Source organism: Malaclemys terrapin, chromosome 1, assembly GCF_027887155.1.
Source record: "Malaclemys terrapin pileata isolate rMalTer1 chromosome 1, rMalTer1.hap1, whole genome shotgun sequence".
Taxonomy (NCBI): domain Eukaryota; kingdom Metazoa; phylum Chordata; order Testudines; family Emydidae; genus Malaclemys; species Malaclemys terrapin.
In genome coordinates, this window is record NC_071505.1 from 175,698,766 (window position 1) to 175,722,918 (window position 24,153).

The window sequence follows — 24,153 nt, forward strand, 5'->3', positions numbered from 1 at the left end:
TGTCAAGCATTATGTTCCACTAAAGATGTAAATTTAAAATCAGCCAGAAGGGTATAGTATAGTTAAAATATGTAGCTTGCAGTGCTCTGCAATTTACAAGTTTATTAAATAAATAAGTAATGGAAGAGTTTACTAATGAATTTAGAGCGCCGAGAAATGTTCATAATGGAAACTGACACCACACACCACCTGACTTCTGCATTTGCTGGAAGATTTGTCAAGGCTCACTAACCATTAGAAAGAGCAAGAGACTCATCTCTGAGTGAACACAGACTCACAGGTATAAATCCCACCCAAGCATTGTTTGAGGGATCACAAAGTTCAGAGGATCCTATGGTACCAACTGAAGTAGGGAAAAATGCAGCCCCAGGGATGCCCTTCTTTCCGTCTCTGATTTGCCTGTTTGGAAGAGAGGGCAGCTGCAAAGCATCAGGGGGCACTGAAGGGTTGACCAGAACAATGAGGAGAGCATCCACATCCCCACCCTCATTACAGGAGTGGTGAAAATGGCTGATGGCTCTTTTAAAGCTGATTGTTTGCCCGCTGCCCTCTTCAAATCCTTCAGTGTTTACCGTAGCCAGCTATGAGAGCAGCAAAAGTGGTAAGACAGCCACACATAGGAGTAGCAGATGGTGATTGCTTCTTTTGCTAATCACAAGTGTAAGTGAGGTAGGAATAACAGGAGAGGTGGTTGTTCAGGTGATTAGAAGGAACAGATCCACCAAGGATTTGCAGGTTGGAAGAGGGGACTAGAGAGAAACAGGGGTGTCAGAGAACTGAAGAGAAAGACAGAGCCACTAGGGCGTGGAGGTGAATGGAATTCAGGAATGGGATAGCATTACCAAGCAGTGGGATAGGTGGGCAAGGAAAGCATGGCATGGGTTAATATGGACCTTTTGTATGGGTGGCACAAAGAGCATGAGCAAAGCGGAACACAGCATGGCACACTTTGAATTTGTTTTTGGGAAATTCATTTGAATATTGTTACCTCCATGCATTGGCTAAAGTCATGGTTTTGGAGTGCAACCAGATGAAATTCAGTTGTTTTAGATGTGACTTGCGATGAAATTTCTGGAAACCTGAGAGGAGTTAACCCATCCATGGACGAACCAAAGAAAGGTTTGCTTGAAGTCCTGCTCAATGATGAATCAACCAAGTTTTGCACAGCTCTCATTTCAACATTATTCACTTGACAACTTAGAGAGCTTACATCGTGGAACAAATAGCTCATTGGAGCACACATGCTTTAAGGGAACACTACATTTTTTTCAGTCCTGCATGCATGGAACATATCAGTATTACTACAGAGCTGACTTCAAACCAAAGAACTTACCGTCTGTCATTCCCTCCCTGCGATGAGGCAATGGGGGTTGGTCCAATCTACCCCCCTTGTGTTTTTTAGTAGGCCTAGGCCTCTGACTCTGATTCAGGGCTGCACTGGTGTTACTGTCAGTTGAAAATGGGCTGCTTGGCCGAGGTCGCTGAGAGGAAGGGTATGCTTTGCCTAGAGGGAAAAAAAAAGGAAATCAAAATAGAAAACATTATTGCAATGAAGTAGGCTGTGCTCTCATGTGTCTGATCTGAAGTACTGCATATCTTTCCTTTCAGTGCTCACGTGAAAATTGTCAGCCTTTTGGGGCGGGGACCATCTTTTTGTTCTGTGTTTGTACAGCACCTAGCACAGTGGGGTCGTTGTCTATGACTAGAGTTCCTAGGCTCTCTGGTAATACTAATATTATTAATGATGATGATGAAGATAAAGTAAGTGCCCTGCTGAAATATCCGCTGATGACAATCATTTTAAAATATTCCACAATAAGCCAAGTGGGAAACTCAGCATTATATTTAACTAAAACCATTATGTTAAAACTCTTATATGTTGTTTAACTCATGTCTACTTTTTATACTAAACAGATGTGTTCAGAATAATTTCTTACACTTGCAGGGGGATAAAATAGTTTTGCAATTGTATAACATTTATTCACCATATACCATCTCTTTCTCTGTGTATAGCAAACATATACTGGGTCAGATTCTTATCTTTGTGACTCCAGTGTACTGTATATGTGGTGTAACGCCAATGACAGTAATGTAGCTGATTTTACAAAATATATACTAACTCATGCCTGTAGATCTATGGACCCAAACAAAGAGCAAGAACATTTATTTTTGTAAAGATTTCCCCATTATTTTATTTATTATTTTGTGAGTATGCTCGTGTATGTAAAAACTTATTCTGGACACATGTGGGCTAACTGAATTGATTACTCAGAGTTCTGTTTACACTGAAAACACTTCCTCTAAAAAAACACCCCTCCTCTGCTTGACTCTCTTCTAATGGGGCATTCAAGAGTATCACAGCAGGGCTTGTTTGATGACAATTCAGTTGCTTTTTTCATTTCTATTTTTACATGTATATATTAATTCAATCAAATTCTCCAAAGTCTTTTGAATACATTAGCTTATTTTCTATTAAGATTGGATGAGCCCTTTGGAATCTTTTCAGAATGTTTTATTCTTGTTTCATTTGTTTGACATCTGTAACAAGTACCTTAGGACTTTTAACACTGTACTTTGTTTTGAACTGGTGGTTATTCTGATTTTCTTTAATTGTATCCAGAGTTGAATGTGTTAAGGCAACCAAACATCTTGTTTTTCTTTTAAACCCAGAAGGACCAATGCTTAAGCCAAACTGCACAGGACTTGATAGGAGAGATAAGATGGCTGTATGACATCTTTGTGCTCCCCAGGCTGCTTGGGAGTGGTTTTGGTGTCTGGTGAAGACTGTGGGCTGCTCTAACCTAAACTGGCTGTTAAAATCCCTCAAAGAGCCAGTATGCTTGCAGGGGGTCACTGGAGTACAGTAGTGTTCTAAATACACCCCCTTCTTTTAGACATGCCCTAGCACATACCCTACTCTGGAGGGGTCTTTTAGGGTTAGAGATAGCTATGTTGGCTTTCTGTCATCTGGGGTTTCCTTCGTGACAAGGGAATCTTTATCTGCCAATTGGTAGAGTGTTACAGCCCTTTGCACTGCCGGAGTGGTGCAAAGGAATCAAGATCTCTCCCACAATCTCCCAAAGATTGATTTTTAGTAATTCGTACATGCAAGAATTGCTTTTTCAGCATTTGATTTCTTATTTTTCCTAGTTATAGATTCAACCAGAAACAAATACATGCCAAAATAGTGAGGATTTGATTTAAAAATTGTAAGGAAAAGAAATTCAGAGATGAGTCTGAAATCCCATCATTAAGTCACTCCATATTGCAGCACAGATGTTTTGTAAAAATAAACCCTGCCAGCACGTAGACACCATGGAGTGTAAAAATAACCTCCTCCGTGGAACTTTAATCTGCACCAGAGGAGATTAAAGTCAAAGTTTCCTAGTGCGCGTTAATGTAGCACTGTTTGAAACGGGACTACATTAATGAGCACTTGGGAACTTTTAGTGTACACCAGTACGGTCCAGACTGGTCAGTCAATGCATGAGATGCTAGTGAGGACTAAAATTTGGTGCAGACTAAAGCACTTTGTAGACAAGCCTTGAATCTAGGATGAAATTTCATCTTTAAGTGAATTCTTTTGCTTTCATGGATATAAGTCTAACTCTTAATTCAGCATGCAGGCTTTGGAAAAAATATATGACATGTTTGTGATTGACTTAAGTACCTATGAAAGAGAGGGGCTAACAATAGTACTGACTTGAGTCATACATAGGGCAGGCAGGGGATGTGCAAGCTTCCCAGCACAATTCTTTCAGTGCACCTCAGATCTGACCTGTAGCATATCTGTTATTCTTGTCTCTAGTAAAATCTGCTCAGTTGTGCCAGACTGTCTGTATTGGTGATATAATCATCCCGTTATAGGGTTTTATAAAAATGAAAAGAAAAAAATACTCCAAATCATTGAGCTATATGACAATTAGCACAGTGGCACATGGAAACCTGAATGAGTGTGTCATGAAGGAGAGATACTTTGGTCCCAATTCACCAATGCCTTGTTCCCTGCATAGTCACAGGCACCCATGAAAAGTGAGTGTAAGATGCTACCAAATCAGAAGGCTCCAAACGCACCAGTGATGGTGTTAATGACTACACAGGGTATAAGGTAGTGGAGAATCAGGCCTTGAGATACCATCCCTGAATGACAGTCATAAAGAATATTGCCTCTTCTCAGCTAGAGAAATGTCCTGTGAAGAGTCATTATGGTGCATCAGGTAATATGCATTTTAATGGTCCTATGATGACAAGGGATACTTTGGCATGTTCTAAACTGTAATGGTTCATCAAATAGGTAATATGTCAGCATGCAATTTTAAAAATGCACATCAATCGCTTGATAAACCATAACACAACCATCAAATAATTGGGTGTTTTTCAAGCTGGACACTCCCAATACGTGACCAGAAAGATGCACCTTTCTTGCATGGATATGCTACAAAATAATACATTTTAAAGTTTGTGTGTGTGGAGGGGAAGAGGGCCTGTACCTCTTAATGGCCTGATCCACACAACATTAAATCAACATTGACTTCAATGGACTTTGAATAAGTCCCAGTGAGAGCGCACAAAAACTAGAAAGGGTGCAAAAGTTTCAATGCTCTCACACAAGGCTTTTCAAAAAGTCTCTTCAAGCAAAATAATCACTGTTAAATGATATTTTGGCCAAATTCTCCCCAAATTTTGGCACGTCTGAAGGCAGGCAGTCTATTTATTTCCCTGTGAAAAGACAGACTGAACAAATCAATGTTTCACTACTGCAGGGGAACAATTGGAGAGCTTTGTCTGTTTTTAAAAGTGAAATAATTGGTTTTAAAGATTGATGAATTTAACTAAAGAGTCGGGGTGAAATCCCAGCTCTCCTGAAGTCAATGGCAAAACTACCATTGATGCCAATGGAGCCAGGATTTTTTACCTTCTGTCTTTGTGAGTGGCTTGGGTGAGTGCCAAAAACCTTTTCTCCATTTCTAAGGTATAGCATTTGCCATCTAGTCACTGAGGTAATTTTGCATGCATAAAGACTGCAGGATCAGCCTCTATGTTTATGGGCAACTTTCCTAAATGCAAATAATGTACTAAAGGGCAAACTTTATATGAGAATAGTACTAAAAGTTCCAAAGTTATGGGAACAGAGTGGTACTTGCAGGCAGAAATGTGAAATGAGTGTGTAACCAAAAAAAAAGTTCCCTAATTAATATTGTGCTATTAGTTTATGTCAGTTTAATTAAAAAGCAAAGGTTGTTTTGCAGTTTTGATAAAAGTCAGGATACACAAATCAATTCTCGCTGTGTCCAGAACATTTTATTACATTTTACTTATCTCTCTTTTTTTTTTTGCTAGAAATGAAACGTGAAACATGACACATAAGAGGCTTGTGAATTATAAATTACATAAAGTAAATTATATTTAGTCCTCATCTGTTTCAGAAGGAAAGAGTGTGTTGTTTTCAAAAGCAATACTGATTTTGCCACTCTTACATTTAACTTGTAGATGCAGTTGATATATTTTTAATTAATATCCTGAAATCCAAATATAATAAGTTATTCCAGTAAGTGCCATTAAAGCAACTGATTAATAAGGCTGTTAGTGATAAACTTACACCAGCTCATCCCATGCTTAGAGACCCTTCCCAGAAAACACATTGTGCAAAAGAGATGCACTAGAACAGCAGTAATGGAGGTAATGACTAAGTGTGCTCTTCATCACTAGAAATATTATTGATTGTGAGAAGATTTTGCAAAAAATAAATCATCAAAAATTGCATGGCAAAATTAGTAGTCTCTTTGGGCAATATAAAAGGGAGCACATGTCAGTAAATCCATAGTGGAGTCAGAGTAAAGGGAAATAGCAGACTGAAGCTGGTGATTAAAAGCTTGTGCTATTCATTGCTTCGGAGTACTAAAATTAAAACACAGTGGAAGGTTTTGATTAAAGCTATGCAGAAAAAAACTGTCCAACCTCCTTATTCCATGCAGGTTAAACAAATTCTGAGTGAGACTTGAATTCTCTGAAAAGAAGAAGAGAAAGAAAAGGAAGAGACCATGCAGAAAGCATCAACTTTGAGTCTACAAACCTGTTCTTGTCAGGCTGGTTCCATCCAGCCTAAACCCAGCTTTATCTGCTGCTGCAACCAGTGCTTGTGCAAAACTGCCGCTGGTAAAGATCGAGTCATCTGAGGAGCTACCTACACTAGATCTATGACTAGAAAAGTTACGGTCCTCATCAGACGCAGAACCCCATCCATTTACCATTGAACCTAAAAACAAATGTAGGGGTCTAGTGAGTTGTATACATTGAATATCGTATCTGTTTATCTAAAGCTCAAAGGCCCACCAAGTTTATTTTCTCTCATCAAGAAAACAAGTTTATCTGGGAGAGTCTGGCATCAAAGCAGTATCTGTGTACAAGAAATCTTTCGGGAGTAGATGGAATTACATTCATAGGTTGTCCCTTGATCATTTGAACATATGTACAAAATGGGCCAAATTCTGGTATCATCTATACTTATGAAAATTCTGTGAAAACTCCACCAAAGTCTATGTTTTTACTGCAAATTTACAGCAATGTAAAGGAAATCTATTGCCACATGATCTGACTCCATATGTTGTAAAGTAGTACATAGCCTGACATTTACAATGTAAGGCCTTAATTTAGGAGACCATGAACGTGCATAAGTCTCAATGAACTTATTTAAATTGAACATTGAACGCATGCTTACATATTGTCCTGAACAGAGATGGAGTTAAGGAACTATGTAAATGCTTTCTTTAATTGAGGCCTAAACATCGTTATGTGATCTTTAAGTCAAAACTAGAGAGTAACACATACACACTGCAGTTCATTGTAATTCCTTGAGCAAATTCAAAGAGTTTCGGTCTGAAAGTTTTGTTGGGAATAGATTTGCAGGAAATATGTGACTAAATTCTGAATTTAATATTGAGTCACTTACACATTCAAATGCTGCCTTCCTGCCCTGCTAATGGTTACCACTATTGTAAGAAAAAAGTGCAACTACAGTGACAAAAACATATTTAGAAATAGAACGGATCAAATCGCTTGAGAGAGAGAAAGAGAACAAACATAAGTATAATACTTAATACTGATGGAAGGATACATCCTTTTGGCCCCCCAGTTATCTGTAGTTTTTAGTATCTGAAGCATGGTGTTGATATACAGTGTACAGTATAGTATGTACTACATTTTCAAACGTTATCACTGAGTTTGAGATTTTTAAAGTTGCTAGACACCCATATGACTTCAACTGGGGTTATAAATGTGTGTACTTTTGAAAATCAGTCCCAACGTGTCTCAGATTTCCAAAAACTGAGATACTCAAAATCACACTGTGGCCTACATCTCTGCATACATTGCAAATAAGCAAGTGAGCACATGTGCAGCAGCAGAAATGCTGATTTTTTCAAGATATGAATGGATACATGTGGAGTGATAAATCATCCCTTAGATTTACTATACACTTAGTGATGATGTACAAATGTTGTAGTGAAATTTTAATACCTGACCTGCAAACCCTCTTTTTCATTACATGTACAAGGGAGTTATTTAAAGCCTAATGTCTAAAAGAAAACCTTTAAATTATGGATTGCTTATTAGGCCCAAGTTGCTAGGATAGATATTTGTGGTGTTGTAGATTATTAAAAGCTATCTGCAAAAAGTAAAGGAAAAATATAATTGAAATCAGGAATTCAATCAATAACATACACCAGTGGTTTTCAACCAGGAATACGCATAGTCTTGGGGTACACAGAGGTCTTCTAGGGGTACATCAACTCATCTAGATATTTGCCTGGTTTTACAATAGGCTACATAGAAAGCACTAGTGAAGTCAGTACAAACTAAAATTTCATACAGACAATGACATGTTTGTAGTGCTCTATATACTGAAATGTACGTACAATATTTATATTTCAATTGATTTATTTTATAATTATATGGTAAAAATTAGAAAGTCAGCAATTTTTCAGTAATAGCGTGCTGTGACATTTTTGTATTTTTAGGTCTGATTTTGTAAGCAATTTTAGATTTAGATTTTAACTGAGGTGTAACTTGGGGGTATGCAAGACAAATCAGACTCCTGAAAGGGGCACAGTAGTCTGGGAAGGTTGAAAGCCACAGACATACACTGTACTACAAAAAAAGAGGAAGAGGGAGAAGTTTCTGTGCCACTAACTTTTTGAAAACAATGGATTACTTTGCTGCAGTGACCAAATCTTTTAACATCAGCAAAGTGGCAGGCTGTAATAACACAGGTTCATGCACTCCAAAGATACAAGAACAGAAACTGAAGAGGTCTATGGAGGTCTGACAGGCAGAAGGTGTGTTAAGCGCAACAGAAAGTGACAGAGTTTGATTCTGCTTGCCAAGAGCGCACACAAAATTATTACTTTCCAAATAGACTCCACTTGACATAGACAGATGTAAGGATTCTAAGATAACAGCAAGAGAAGGCTGAAACTGAGCCTCCTTAAAGAAGACAATTTCTTAAACAACAATCAAGGGGTCACAGAACATCATACAGAAAGGAGCGCAGTAGCTTGGCAATAGGTATTGATATGAAATATGAAAAACAATGATATAAACAGCTATAAAAACAATGAAAAGGACAAAAGAAAATGAGATGCTATAGGTGAAGACACTTTAAAAAAATTGCTTCCTATGATCTTAAAGTTCAGCATTTGCTTAGTTACCTTGCTGAATTGGGGCCTACGATTTTAACAATATAAATGGAACAAAAGGAATAAGTCTAAGTATGTTTTAAAGAAGAAAATGAAAACATACTTCCATTTGCATACAGCATTCCATCTACTTGCATACCAGTCATGCAATTTTCTGAAGCAGTTGTTATACAGTATGTACTACACATGCATACACAAACTACACACGCACACAGACCAGGTTTACTTAGCAATACCTAAACTTTAATTATTGCCAAACTATTATTACAAGAGTACCTATTTTTCACATGTATTCTTTCTGAAAGTGTTGGAAAGCCCTGGAGACTGAAGTCTCACTTTTAAGTACAGAACAAGTTGTAGCATGGTGAGTAGCAGTGCGCTCCTAAACACACATGCGCGCACATACCTCTTTCCCTTAATCTGTCATACTTCAGCTGTGTTGTGGAAGCACCATCTCTAGAAGTGAAAGGGTAGCTCAATCCTCTTGCTGATTTGATCTTTAGTTGCTGAATCTGTCAACCTGGTTGCCAACTACTGATGAAGTTTTTGGTATTATGGCTTCCTGTACTTTGGTAGCTGAACTGAGATTCGCAGCTCATTTCACATAGATCAGCAAACTGCTATCAAATTGTAGGGAGTTTTTGGTATCCACTGACTTGGGATATAATTGAACTGGGAACTAGGGATGAAGATATCCAGACATTACTACCAATCTCCTGAGCTATTCTGGCCAACTGCTTAAACATTTTTTTTTTCACCACAATCTGTAAAAATAAAAATGTTCCTTTGTTTATCTTACAAATGTGTGGACCCTCACCACTAAAGACTGAACCTTGTTTTGTTGTACAAACACCCTTAGGCCATAATTCAGCTGGGTTAATCTAACACGCTTAGTAAATGATGACTGTTTTTTAATGGTGCCCACTGGCACTGTTTCCCAAACCAGATAAACAATTGTTATCTGAATAAAGGTAGAATAAAAGGTACTGGTGTCCCTCTCAGATCAACTGTGCATTTTCCAAACGGGTTTTTAGTAGGTTTACCTCTTTACATGCAGTAGCTTACTCTGTGTACATCGGAGTTTTTATGTTTTCTGGCAACCATAAATTTTACTTTTGCAGACAGCAGCAGTAAATGCATTATGCAAAACAAAATCAACTATCTGAAAAGTTGAACTCTGTTTTCTTGCTCCATAAAACATTTTTGGATGCTAAGGCACACAGGAAGTTGTTTTGCTCTTACAGAAAGGTTAGGAGGATAGAATTGCTAGTAGATTGCTTGCTACTGATTTTATTATTTCCTGACATTTTACAGGCAATGAAAAAGCTACTTCTTTGTGCAAACTGAATCTTTCAGTACAACTCTGTACTGTTTTTAAGTCTATCCTGCCTGTGAAACACAACCAACCTCTCTTTTCATAGAAAGCTGACCGTTGGTCCAGATGCCTTCAAAACAAGTTCTTAGCTATTGACTAGTACTAGTCCAGGTGTATCGATTTAAGGCTTGATCCTTCAACATGCTGAGCACTCTGGCCCCAATGTGGCAAAGCACTTAGACCTAGCTTTACAAAGGCATTTAGGTGCCTAAAGATGCAGATAGGTGCCTATTGGGATTTTCCAAAGGGCCCAGGTGCCGAATTCCCATTGGCCCTTTTGAAAATTCGGCTAGGCACCTATCTACATATTTTGGTGCCTAAATACCTTTAAAAACTGGCCCTTATGCACTGATCTAGCAAAGAATCCCTATTCAGTAAAGCACTTATAAGCACATGCTTAACTTTAAGCATTGAAGCCAACAGAACTTAAGTAAGTGCTTAAGTGCTTCCCCATCTTAAGCACATGCTTATCTTTAAACATGGGGATTATCCACATGCTTCAAGTTAAGTTCATGCTTAAGTACTTTGCTTGATTAGGGCCAGAGTGTCCAGTGCTTTTGCAGGATCTAATTCTATGAGCCTGATCCTGCTTCCACTGAAGTGAATGGCAAAACTCTCATTGCCTATATTGTGCAGGAGCAGCCCTTTACACTCCTAGGAGCACATCTGGCCCTTTACATTTATTTATTAATACAAAGCATGATCATTGACCTTAGTGGGGTATCATGCAACAGTGGGAGGCTATGGCTATGCTGGGTAACAGAAAATCATGGGAAGTGCTGAATAGTGAATAAAAAAGTGCTCTATCTATCCACTCTGAAAATAAGACCTTGACATATCCTGTATATTATACAACAGTGATTTCCTCCCCTACCAAATATTGAAACTTATAAGTACGAAATGAAATTTGTATGTTCTTAAAATTGTCTCTTGTGGCCAGGGAATCTTTAATAAAAGAATACAAGCCATTCATACAAGTTTGACACTTTATAGGTCCACACATAATCAAGGCATCTATAAACATTTAATGAAAAATGAATTTATGCCACTTAGCCAAATTTATTTGTGTTTTTATTTTCAATCTTTCTAGATGTTTTGGTTTCCATATTGCTGAAAGGCCCAACATTTTTTCTAATTTATTCAAGCTGTTAGAGAAGAAATGCACATAGAACATTAAGTAGTTGCTCAAATGTTGCCGAGCAGTAAAATACTATGATAAAGTGGCATCTTGCTGTGTCTCTACTACATCTTCAGCACTAAAATTAATTTATGATCAGTCATCAATTCATTTACATGTCATTTTATGCTAAATCCATCCTTGCTGATGAATGCGTATCCCCAGATCCATTAAGCTAGGATAAAGCCTATGCTTTATAGTATGACCCTGCTAATTGTTGTATTACCATTTTTATGAGATACAAAAACTAGCAGTTCCCTATTTTCTAAGCACATATTTAATCCATGAACCACATTCTTCCTATTAAATGCAATCTGCCTAACTGCCTATAAAATAAAATCTTTAGCAATATGTATCCCTGAGCAAATCAATACAAATATTGACCTCTGCCTTGGTAAAATATTGGTTAAGTAACTGATGTTGTATAATTTTCCAGAGTTATGACATTTGTGCTCAGACACACTGAATAAACAGCTTTTACCACATAGCTAACAAGCAGAGTGTTTGGGTTTTTTTTAAATTAGGTTGAAAATATGCAAAAGAAGGCTGTTATTTTCTCTGTGCTATACTTCTTGTTGGCATCTTTATTAGAATTTTAGATTATTTCAATTTTGTTACCCATGTGCAAGAATAACTGTTTACTATTTTCAGTCATAAGAACATAAGAATGGCCATACTGTGTCAGACTAATGGTCCATCTAGCCCAGTATCCTGTCTCTGACAGTGGCCAGTGCCAGATGCTTCAAAGCAAATGTAGAGAACAGGGCAGTCATCAAGTGATCCATCCCCTGTCGTCCAGTCCCAGCATCTGGCAGTCAAAGGCCAAAGGACACCCAGAGCATGGGTGTTGGCTAATAGCCATTGATGGATGTATCCTGTTTCACTTGAGCAAATGATGGGTTTGATTAAACTCCCATAAACCCTGTAGTTAACAGGGTTGCATCTACACTAAACTCTTTTCTCCTCAGCTTCCACATAAGTACAGATGCACTAATCGGGGGAATGGCATGAACCATTATGTAGAATGGTCACTGATGTTAGAACACCCAGATGGTCTACCCTGCCAAGAGCAGGTCTATCACAGATGTCAAAGGCTGAAAGTTCTTAAAATGTCTGTACCTTATTTGTAACTAGAGTGCTCACTGTTTCTACACTGCTGGTGGCAAGGCTATGAAGTTTTAAGGGGGTTGGTCAAGGCCTAGGAGATTTTCAATTGACTTCAATGAAAAATGGATCAAATCCCATACAGTAATCTTAGACAATTAAGTCCTTATGTACTATTAAAGCAGAACAACAAGAATTCTGGTCAAAATTATGGCACAAAATTGCATCATAAATACAAACATTACATTAAACCAATGCAATCCTGTCTCCCAAATTTCCCATTACCAATATTTCAATGAACCTGTTAAAAGAAAAGGAGACATAAATGATCAATTAACTGAAAGTTAAGAAAGCAGGAGTTCTATATCAGCTCAATATTTTTATGAAAACCAGCAACTTAATCGTCTAATAAATTATGGATGATTTAGATGCTGGGAAAAAACATCATAGAGTTAAAATAAGTCCTTCTTTCCATTTACTATTACTCAGAATTTTGCTGGAAACAAATTAATGCTTCAGCTTTTAGATTTATAAAATCATTATTCAAAAGTTTAAACAGAATTTTCCCAGCTTAGGTTTCCTTTATAATACCTAGAGACCATTAAGATGTGTTTACTGTGAACTCCTCTTTCCCTCCCTCCCCTTTTTTTTTTTATACATGTCAGCATTTGCTCTCTCACCCACAAACAGGAAAGCTTAAACACATAGAGGAAAATCTCTGTCTGCATCCTCCATCAGCACTAACTAAATCAAGAAGGGCTGGGAAATAAAGACTTTTTGACAATGAAGGGACCCTACTATAATTTCTAAATCTAACATTTCCTAATTTAGTTGACATATGATCATACTGACCCTAATAAAATAGCCTTTGGAAAAATATCCTGATGGTGACTTTCCATTTTGCGCCTCAACCTCAATCTTTTGGAATTGTATCGGATTTTCCATCTATCAAATTATATGGTATGATCAAAGTAATTCCTCCACTTTCAGATAAAAAGATCCACTACCACTGAGAGACCACTCAGAATGCACTAAAATCTGATGGCATCTCCAACAGCTCTGCTTAATCATGGTCTTGGATGTTATTAGGACTTTTCTAGCAACTTCTATTTTATAACTGCCACAATGGGAGACTTCCTGGGGAAACACCATCAATAAATTCCATCACTTAAACATGCCTCATGTCAGAACTCCAACTTCCAAATGCATCTGTTTCCACTGAACCAGTCTGCATAGCACAAAATCTCCCCCTTAGTGGGTGCTGGATGTAAAACTAGTTGGCAGCCTCAGCAGAAAGCACAAGGATTGACTCTGCTATGAAGACCAAACTATCCTCTCACTCCTAGAGATGATATCTCCAGGTCAGTGCTGAGGCAGGCTGACCTCAGAGCAATGCTTCTATCTTTGTTGTCTCTCTGTTCTGAGGCCTTCAGTATCTGGGGATGTGAGCCAATATTTTTCCATAAGTACTAACCTCACAGAAACACCTCTTTTTAACAATAAATGTTGGCTTCTGAGTTCTTAAGGACCAGGTACTATATTTTTGCTCAATTTTCTAAAATATTCAATAGCTTTAGAGAAATGAAACAACATTATAAAAGTCCCAGGAAATCGCCGTTCTAATGTATCTGAAGCCCTATGCAAATAATGAGCTTGTATTTTAACTCATCAGTTATTTTGTTTGCAGGATATGGGGAGACCTCAGGAATGCCTAACATATCAAAGATAAGCAAATCAGGCAATTTGAGAAACCTTTGAAACAATGGGTTCTACATACTGTGCTTATTGCTGAACATCAAGCCTATGGGGGTTAATGGGATCATAAACATCTCAAAATATTATCCTTTGAAACATCCCCCACAAATATAATATGCACTCCCTCATGTGAAAATTATACTATTGCTAAGAGACTCAAATCCAAGAGAGAAAATGAAGGCTTTTATCGTATTTCCCCATACAGTCATCGAAGGAGGCAGAAGACAATTTGTTATCTAGATGCCTGAGATTTTGTAGATCATTTTACTAAACATATGTATTATTTATAGGTTATGAGGTAAAGCACAACTTCTTCCTGCAAAATACAACTTCACAGACTGAGATTTTTAACACACCAATAATTAAGCAGTATTTCTATCTAGGAAAGCAGGTTTTATTTTTATTAATAAAAGCATCAATTGTAATGAACCCAGAAGTATGTTAACTGCAGCAGAAATGCACCTGTCCTTATTTCATTGACATTAGGTAAAGTAGGATACTAATAACAGTTGAAAATGTAAATGTGTGAAATGCTCATTTTCTGATATACAGATATACCAATATTGACATATTAATACACACTGAAGGGACAATATATAGTAAGCTGATTTTTTTTATTTAGTCCTGTATTATCACTGTAAAACCTTTGCTGCATTCCTAATGGAAAGCCATTAGTGAGATATGCAAAAATATGCAGAATTATAGCCTGAAGGAGCTTATGCTAGAAATTCAGGCAAAGTAGCTTACCATATTCGTGCACTAATAAGTCAGCCTTCTGAATTCAAAAATTTAAACTATAACTCTACAGCTTTCATTTGGATCTGGATTTCAAATCACAACACTAGAGCTACAGTTCTTAAATCTTAATTAGCTTGGCAAGCAGTCTGGCCCAGGGTAAGGGAAAAACCAGAAAGTGGGATAGAGCAGTACACTGTTTAATTCAACAAGGGAAGAAGAGGAAAATTACAGGTACTGATGCTTCATCACTGTCACAGTCCTGCCTCCATCAGTGGGAACTGCAATGTGTTTTCAGAGCTGCAATGTTTAGATAAGGGAGTAAAATTCTTAGAACTTGTAAGGCACAGAGAGGTGAGATAAAATTAAGTGGTGCTACATTAATATGTCCCCAGTGAGCAAGTGTACTGTGCAGGCATATCTAGAAATTAGTGCTTTCACATAAAGATCAATGACTGAAGAGACAAACAGTATTTTTAATGAGCTATGTAAGACCACGCACATTTGAGTCATCAGTAAAGCTAAATCATCATGGATGCAGTACGTTACGTACAGGTCCACCTTCAGTTTAAAGGAAAGTTTACTGATGCCTCAGAAAGGGTTCATAATGTTCATGTAAAAACAGCTTTTTCTCAGAAAACTCCATGGCTTTCTGTCTTTCTTTGACAGCAATTTTACTAATTCAGATTCGTTGGAATAGTTTAGTATGCATTTTCAGGCCTTTCTTTGTTGATCCCAGTTGTTACTTTTCTAGACATCCAAGGAATAAGAAACAGTGAAGGAAAAGATGACAGAATAATTAAATATCTTCACTGAAAGGGAACAATTATTAAATACAGCAATATGAAGTGGGTATAAAATATATGTTTCACCTACATATATATTTTCTTCAGTTTACAAATACATTTTGTGCTAATCTAGCCAAGTTTATTCTGAAAAGTCTTTTTACCTCCCTGTGTTCATCAGTGCATGCTTTTACACAGCCAAATATCTAGAAACATTTTAAGATAACATTTACTTTTTATGCTGCTCCCAATATACAAAATACAGTATATCGTTTCAAAGTTAAGGGCTTCCCCCCCACACCCTTTTTATGTAATAGACTTGCTTCCCCAACAGTCTGAACTTTTCATGAAAGACAGGATATAATTGAGTTTTCTTTCATGTCTTTAAAGCTTTTTAAAATTCATGAATTTTCTTATCATTTTGCAGCAAAAGTATTTTCAAATCCTTCTTTAACTTTAGTGTTTAATATTAACATATTTTAAATATCACAGAAATAGAATGGAATACATTTTTGCTTAAAAGGTATTTGATTTATGATGTATTTTAATATTACAAACATATTGGTTCACTCTTAAATGTGTTCGGTTACCTGTCACAGAGCTGTCTAGATTGTCCATACTGGATCCCGGAGTATGCTCTAGACCTCTTAGTGGCCTAGTGATTTCTATAGCTTCTTCTTCAATATCATCCTCATCATCATCTGGAATGTCTGTTTCCAAATCTGAAATAAGGGTTCCAGCTACATATCCAAGTGGTGGAACTGGGGCCAGAGGAGGTTGAGTATTGCTTTGGATGTGCCTATACAAATAGATAAACAGAAATGCTGTTGGGCTGAGCGGAAGACATTGGTCTGCTGGGCCAATGAGAAAAGAGACAAATCTTCCAGTATACCCTGAATGTATTTACAAAATTGTTTGTAAGTTATTTACCCAAGAAGAGGTGACTCAGATATCTATCTCAGGTATGTATATGGTACCTATTACCATAGTATCTGAGTGCTACCTTTTAATGTATTTCTCCTTACTACAACCTCAGTGATGTGGAGAATTGCTATTACCCCCATATTACAGATGGAAAACTGAGGCACAGAGAGAATTTGTGAGTTGCCCAAAGTCACATAAGAAGTCTATGGCAGAGCAGGATCACTTGGGTTCCAGGCTAGTGCCCAAACTGTTAGAACATCCTTCCTCTCAATAGAAGCCAAAAGCTTTCAAATTCAACTTGTACTGCAGGAAGAGGACATTTTTCCCACCCAAACTAGATGTTATTACATGGAATTCAGCCTGAAGACCAGGCAGTGTTCTCCAGGAGAATAGTTTTCTGGTAGCATGGATTGTAGCTCATCTTCAGCACGCATGTATTTAGTTTGCCCAACTAGAACTAATTTAACTAGAGCACAATGAGGTCATTACTGTGGCCCTTCACAACACTGATTTTGAAATCTGTGGATCCTAACAATGTGGATCCTAACTCTGCAGCAACTCTAATAAGGGGAGCAGGATTCAGTCTCTTAGGCCTAGTCTTCACTTACTGGCTGGTCCGGCGGCACGCCATCGATGTTCTGGGATCGATTTATTGCGTCTGGTTAAGACGCGATAAATCGATCCCAGATCGATCCCGGAAGTGCTCACAGTCGGCGCCGGTACTCCAGCTCGCCGAGAGGAGTACGCGGCGTCGACGGGGGGAGACTTCCGGCCGCGTCTGGACCGCGGTAAGTCCGGACTAAGGTACTTCGAATTCAGCTACGTTATTAACGTAGCTGAATTTGCGTACCTTAGTCCGAAGTCCGGACTAAGTGGGGACCAGCCCTTAGCTGTGAGCTGCTTTCTTGAGCAATCTGTTTGAGTGGGCGCTGTGACAGGCAAGTAGGGGGTTCTCCGAAGCCAGTTATGACTTTGCTTGACAGTTTGCAATCTGTAAAGTGGATCCTTATTCATGATTGGTCAGCATGGTAGAAAGCCCAGAATGTTGGTCTTCTTATTGTCAAAGAAATAGATCCCACAGTGAACTGGATAGGGAGGCTAGGACTTGGAACATTTTACTTGCACCAGCAGTAGGCCACATTAGGTCATCTGACTGCAGTTGAACAGGGCTATGTAAAGCAGGTGTGGTCACCGGGTAGCAACATTCCAAAATGGCCTCCCTACCCCTTATTTGGAAGTTGAGAAGGGCACTTACTGAGCAATTTTGCCTGCCTGCTGGTATAAAAGGGCTTTAGGTGGCAAGAGAGAATTAACTTTGGTTAGTGTATATGAATTATTGGTATTATGTATATTTATACAGGTGTGTTTTTATAATCTAAAATCAGGTGGATAGCCCTCCCCAAAAAAGCATGATGAGATTCACAGTGTCATCTGACACCAAAATGGCACCTGCAGTTTGCAGGCCATTGGAAGCATAACACCTGCAAATTACAGCCTTCACAGGCAGGGCACACATTTGTATGCTGGCTCAAATCAGATACTGGAATGGGCCAGGATTAGCTGCTGCCTCAGATTTGGGCCAGTCCCCTGGGCAGGCTAAGGCCTATACTAGGCACTGTGGCACTGCAGTAGGGCCTAATTACCTTGTGGATTGAATGCAGCTTGCAAATGAGCCTAGAGGCTTCCAAGAGAAAACAGCTGGATTTGATTTGGCATGGATTGTCTACCTGTCTGTTCTATTTACGATAGCAAATGTGGAATATAGTTGTGACCTTTGTTTGCCAATGAAGCATGTCTGCTTCTTCACTGGTGGAGTGTCATTCAGCAACTAGTTGTACTTTATCTTCTGAGATTCTCAGGCTCTTTTTTTATTTTCTCTAGATGGAAAAGTTTTAAAAGGACAACTACTACTTAGGGGACAACTAGAAAGCAACTGGCCTTCAGTTCTTGTCTTGTGCAGCTGAAAAGTTCTTTTTTAGTCCCTGAAGAGATTGCTTCTAATGTTTGTTTTATAGTGAAAATGTTACAGTGATATTTGCTTCTTCTTCCTTTGAATAAGCAAAAAACATTCTAACAGACTAGATCCAGTCTATGTAATTTAACAACTTTCTTCCTGTTGTTAAACAACTTCAACTGTTTCTATTATCTTCTTATTAAAATTAGAGGTGCTATTTCAACATACTATCAAAACTCTTAGCTGTGTGGATACTTCAGTCTCATGTAAATGTGAATGAAGCTAATTGTCCAGAAAAATAATGGTTGTATTGATACTGAAGGTGACCGACCTGAAGTTTAAACAGTGATTTAGAGTCTCGTTATTTCCAAAGCCCTGAAAAATTCAATTTATTTGCTATCCTGAAGTATGTGGATAAAAGTTACCTGTTGATGTGGTTAATCAATTGGCATATACCAGCATTCCAGATGAATATCGTGTTTAGATGTATTTTTAACACAAATTTAATACAATACCTATTTTTAGGTTCCATTTTCATACCATAGAGATACTCTTTTTAATATATATGTTTTTTCAATTAACAGTTTCAGTTGTTGTGTAGTAAAAAGGATTTTGGCACTGGATACTGTATTATTACAGTATCATTTTCTAAAATTACATGTGTCTAACTCAAACATTTACCATGTTTGCTTTGCTATGTCAAACTGGTAGGCCCTGGTTAATTCATCAAGGTGGGCTTGAAGCATTGGCTGCATCTCCTCTCGTGGAGAAGGTGTGAGAGTTGCAGTGGACTGTTGCCCAAAGGAGATTGCTGGTGAGGAGGCCACCCCTCGGACAGGTGGTGTAGGCACTCTGTCATCATCTTCTTCAAGCTCATCCTCCAGGCCCTGGTGTAAGTACGTCTGAACCGGTAAAGGAGGACACCAACCATCACTGTCATATCTGAAATCAAGATCATATAAATTTAGTACCAACCAAAACTAACCTCTTCTCTATACTAAAGGGAAAGACAGGCATCTTTATTATTACTATTTATTATTCACATTACTATAGAGCCCTAGTTATAGGCTAGACCCCATTGTGCTAGGTGTTGTACAAACTCAGAAAAGGTGACTTTTGAGGAGGGATTTGAAGGTGGATAATGAGGTTGCTGTGTAGATGTTTATGGGACATGCCTACCCTGACATGTAGTTTGAGTCTTAATTATTATTTTAAATATAAGTAAGGCAATAATTGCTGAAATTTGTCACATTGGTTTTGTTTCTTTGTTCCTTTGGCTCATAATAGCTAAGCAATTTGAACAAAATTTTCTACAACAAACCACATGTCCTTTATCATGTTTTTTAATATTAATCAGATAACATTACCTCACAATTACCAAAGGAAATGAACTAACTCACTTTCTGGACTATTAAACTAAGAGAATGAATTAAAGATTTACCTGCATCTAGACATGAAAACCCAGACTACTGATTAAAAGACAGTGAATAAACTCAAATATTTAGGCATAGCATTTTCGTACTTCCACCTTCCTTCTAACAAGCATATGTTAGATCTCTTCTTGCATCCCCAAAGCAGTGACCATACCAAGGGAGGTTTGGAAGATTTGTTGTTACCATTATTCCACACATAACCCAATCATTACTCCCACACAGTCGGTAAATTAATCGTAACTAGAAAGGCAAGCAGCCTTTTCACATGCTGTTCTATAGCCTGCTCCACTCCACACTACCCTAATATAGCCCAGATGTAGGGGTAAGGGAGGGTGGTTGGCACAGGAGATGTCTATTCTGGTGTGATGTAAACAAAAATCTCTAAATTGAGGAAATTCTCAGTTGGACACTTAGGATATGTCTACACTGGGTTTTAAAACCCCTGGCAGCAAGTCTCAGTGCCTGCGCCTACAAACTCAAGCTCATGCTACAGACATTAAAAATGGCAGTGTAGAGCTCAGGCTGGAGCTGCCATGGGATTTAGAGTGCGGTGTGGACATACTCTTAGGGCCATATTTAAAAAAGGGTATTTAGGCACGCAGCAGGATTTTCAATAGTGCCTAGATGCCCAGCTCCCATTGGAGCTGGATACCTAGGTGTTTCTGAAACTTCCAGTAGGTGCCTATCTGCATCTTTAGGCATCTAAATATTTTTTTAAAATTTTGCCCTTCGGTCCACATTCTACCCCCTTTTTGCTGCATGCTCATTACAAAGGAGCCAGAAACAGGGGAGGGAATATGGCTCTAAATGTAAAATACTAGTGTTCGTTAATACATTATTACATCTTTGGCTTTCGGTGCACTATATGTAGTGAATTCAAAAGTTATGGTTTCCACAAAGATTGTAAACTGCGTGCATTGCCTTTCTGTATTTTATGCAACCTAGAAAAAGTATTAAATGCATACAACAGCAACACACCCAATTCACCCCAAGCACAATGGGAGGTTATATACACATGATAAATTACAGAGCCATCTGATAAATTGCATTTATCATGCACCTGGGCCTCTCTGCCAGCACCTCACCTACTAATTAATCTCTGTTGGGACTGCTTAGATGACATTCTAAATTTCTAAATATCTTCAACACAGTTGCCACAAATTTAAAAAAAAATGCCAAAAATATTTCCTTCTTTCATTCTTCTCATATAAGGAATTCTCAGCTAGAATTACGTTGGTCTGAGAGTAATACTCAGTCCTGGCCCAAAGAAAAGTTTAGGGTCTAATATATTGTAACTCAACAAGGTTAGAAACTGAAGTTGTATTTTCCATTCCAATAAAGCTATTGTTTCTAGTCCTGACATATCACGAGAGAGAGAACATTAAAGTTACATTATGGACAGAAAAGCTATTTTACCCAATATTTAGAGACTTCTAAAATGAATGAAAGTACAATTTCCCTCTCCCTGTGTAGAAGTCTATACAGTTTAGATACATAATTGTTAAAAGAGCTTGACTTTACAGACAGAAGTTTGGTGGAAAGGATCATGTAATTAAAGACAATATCATAATGCATATGCACAGGCAAACTTAATCCTAACCTTTGAATGATTGCTTTTGAAACCTTAATGTTCTTTTAAAATGTTTTATGTAATGTAACATGTACGGAATACCTGATGGAGTGATATAATATCAAGGCATTGCTAGCACTTATCTGTGATGACCTTCACAGCTAACTCATTTCATCTGATATACCTTGCTTAGTTTTTGGAGCTGATGAAACTGTAGCACAGTAAATATTGTTAACATCCATTTTTCTGAGTAAAATACAATTTTACACTTTCATAGTAGCTATCTATAAAATATGAGTGTTTAATATCACCAGGGATTTCTGGCAATGATTCCACAGAAATTCACTTATAGTCCATGTCTGAAACTTGTCCTGGAAAACCCAAAATCTGTATGTTCCCATTACTGTTGTCACTTTATAGTCTTAGGTTTTTTAATCTATTTATATTGGGCTGTTAACGAACTAATATATACTCCATTGACATGTTGCCTTCTCCTTACAATATGAATTAGATAAGATAAACAATGTGATAGGTTGGACTTTATACCGCAGCTTTGTTATAATAAACAATCTTTCAAGCAAGGAAGGTCCCTTTCTTCAGGAGTTGTCCAAAAGGATGTATTTGAACTAAAAGAGTATCATATTATTACCTTCATTACTTTTTCCTCAAGAAGCAATATGATTAACAATTACATTAATATCGCAACTAATTATTTTTTCCTTTTTATTTCTCGTTAGGAATAATCAATAGCAATAATTAAATGTGTCTTATAACTACCTGTCTGCATGAAAGGTTTCATTACTGGGGTCGGGTGGAATGATGTATATTATTAATGATAAAATTAAACACTGAAAAAAATACTAAAAATAAAATGTAATAATAATTAAACAATCAATGTTCAATACAGCCACTATCCAGATTATTAACTAAAACAAGGAGAAAAATACAGTTTCTTGAGAAAGGGAATTGGAAGGGTGCTTGACTGACAATAACTCAGGGAAAGGAGAGAAGGTAAAAAGGGCATGTGGGGGAACTATGAAAAGTTAGGGAAGACAAAAGGGAATGGAGATGGTGTTAGCGGAAGATCAGGAAAGAGAGCTGGAAATATCCACACACATTGACTTTCTGAATATCTTACCCAACAGCCCACGCCATACAAAAGTCTGCTTTGATTTGGAGATGATGTCTCCTCCCTCAATTGAGAGAATAGGACAGATTCTTTAGCTCATCCAGCATAGCTGAGGCAAAAGGAAAGGCTGGGGGGCAGCCACAGGTAGTCAGTTGAAACTATTTTATAATCCTTAGCCACTCAACTCCAGTGCAAGTTGGAGCCACACAGGAACAGTACTAAGTTAGGTCACTGGAGAATATGGCATCATGGAGCTCTGCTATGCCACACTGGTTCCTCACCCCATTCCTTTATCCATTTCTGTGGCAGGTGCCTGGCACAGCAGGTGGCAATCATCTCCATGATCAGGGAGTTCCCCTGTACAGGGGGAATTCTCCACTGGCTATCTTTGGCCATTTTAAGGCCATTTGTGCAAAGTGCCTTAGTGGCACAAAATGGTCTTAGTGACCTGGAGAATTTGGCCCAATATATCCATCTTATGTTACAAGGGTTTGGGGGGAGCATGGGACTGATTTTAGGCCCTTGTACACATCTGGAGAACAGTAAAGAGCTAAGAGTTTGGCTAGATGACCATGACCATTGTTCTTGGTTGCAGACATCACAACAGTTAGTTCTGGACTGGATTACTATAATACACTTCATCTGATGCTACGCTTGAAAACAATCTGGAAACTTAATCTGGTGCACAAGGTTGCTGCCTGCTAATTTAATGACGAGGCTAATGTAGATTGTAATATACCTGTGCTTCACAGGCTGCTGCCTACGTATAGGTCTCCAGGTGCAATTTAATGTGTTAACTTTGATGTATAAAATCCTTTGCAATTGAGTTTAGTTAGGATGCTCACAGTAAGAGTCCATAAATGGAAACTCAGGGATTAGGGAGAGGAGAGGGTTGGAAGTTGAACATTCTCCAGGACACTGTCCTGCTGGTATAAGTTTGTTCATCTTCAGATCACATTGCAAGGCCTGTCTGAATGGATTCAGTTTTCCTGTGCAACATGGGTATTTCCAAATATGTGATTTTAAAAGTTAAAATGTAATGTTATGGTGGGTATTTATGTTAGAAATCAAACGAATTACGATGAATAAAAATATAAAAATAAAAATCTAAGCAACTTTTTTCCAACATGTCAATATTAAAGCTGACATAGGAAATACAATCTTGATTTTGCACTTTCATTTGACTCTAGAGGTTGAAAGAAAAAAGATGCAAAAGGCCAAAAATGTACTGGCTAAATCCTCAGCTGGTATAAATCAGCGTAACTCTACTAATTTAAATGGAGCTGTGTCTATTTCTTCCAGCTGCAGATCTGGTCTATACATTTAATTTATTATTATTTTTTTTTTGGTCATTTTGATGTATTTTAGAAAGTCTGGTTGCCATTACTATCAATGTGACATTATAAGTAACTGAAAAGTGTAATTTGAAAGATAAACACAGCAAAAACTGAGCCTGAATTGTGTGCAACTTGGAAGTGTGTTGTCAATATCCCTGATTACTCTACCCTTAAATAACACT

The 24,153-nt window shown here is 37.8% G+C and overlaps 1 protein-coding gene across 13 annotated transcripts in view; it reads right to left on the bottom strand.

Moving 5' to 3' along the window:
- Positions 1-24,153, bottom strand: part of ROBO2 (roundabout guidance receptor 2) — a 625,032-nt gene that overhangs the window by 16,041 nt on the left and 584,838 nt on the right. For 7 of the 13 annotated variants that reach the window (XM_054047097.1, XM_054047036.1, XM_054047109.1 and 4 more), the window contains 4 exons: positions 19,184-19,444; positions 16,215-16,423; positions 6,074-6,256; positions 1,334-1,504 (listed from right to left, as the gene is read on the bottom strand). In XM_054047097.1, the coding sequence (XP_053903072.1) occupies positions 1,334-1,504; positions 6,074-6,256; positions 16,215-16,423; positions 19,184-19,444 (824 nt within the window). The remainder of the gene's footprint in view (positions 1-1,333; positions 1,505-6,073; positions 6,257-16,214; positions 16,424-19,183; positions 19,445-24,153) is intronic. The other 6 variants (XM_054047134.1, XM_054047101.1, XM_054047125.1 and 3 more) reach the window with 1 other exon arrangement.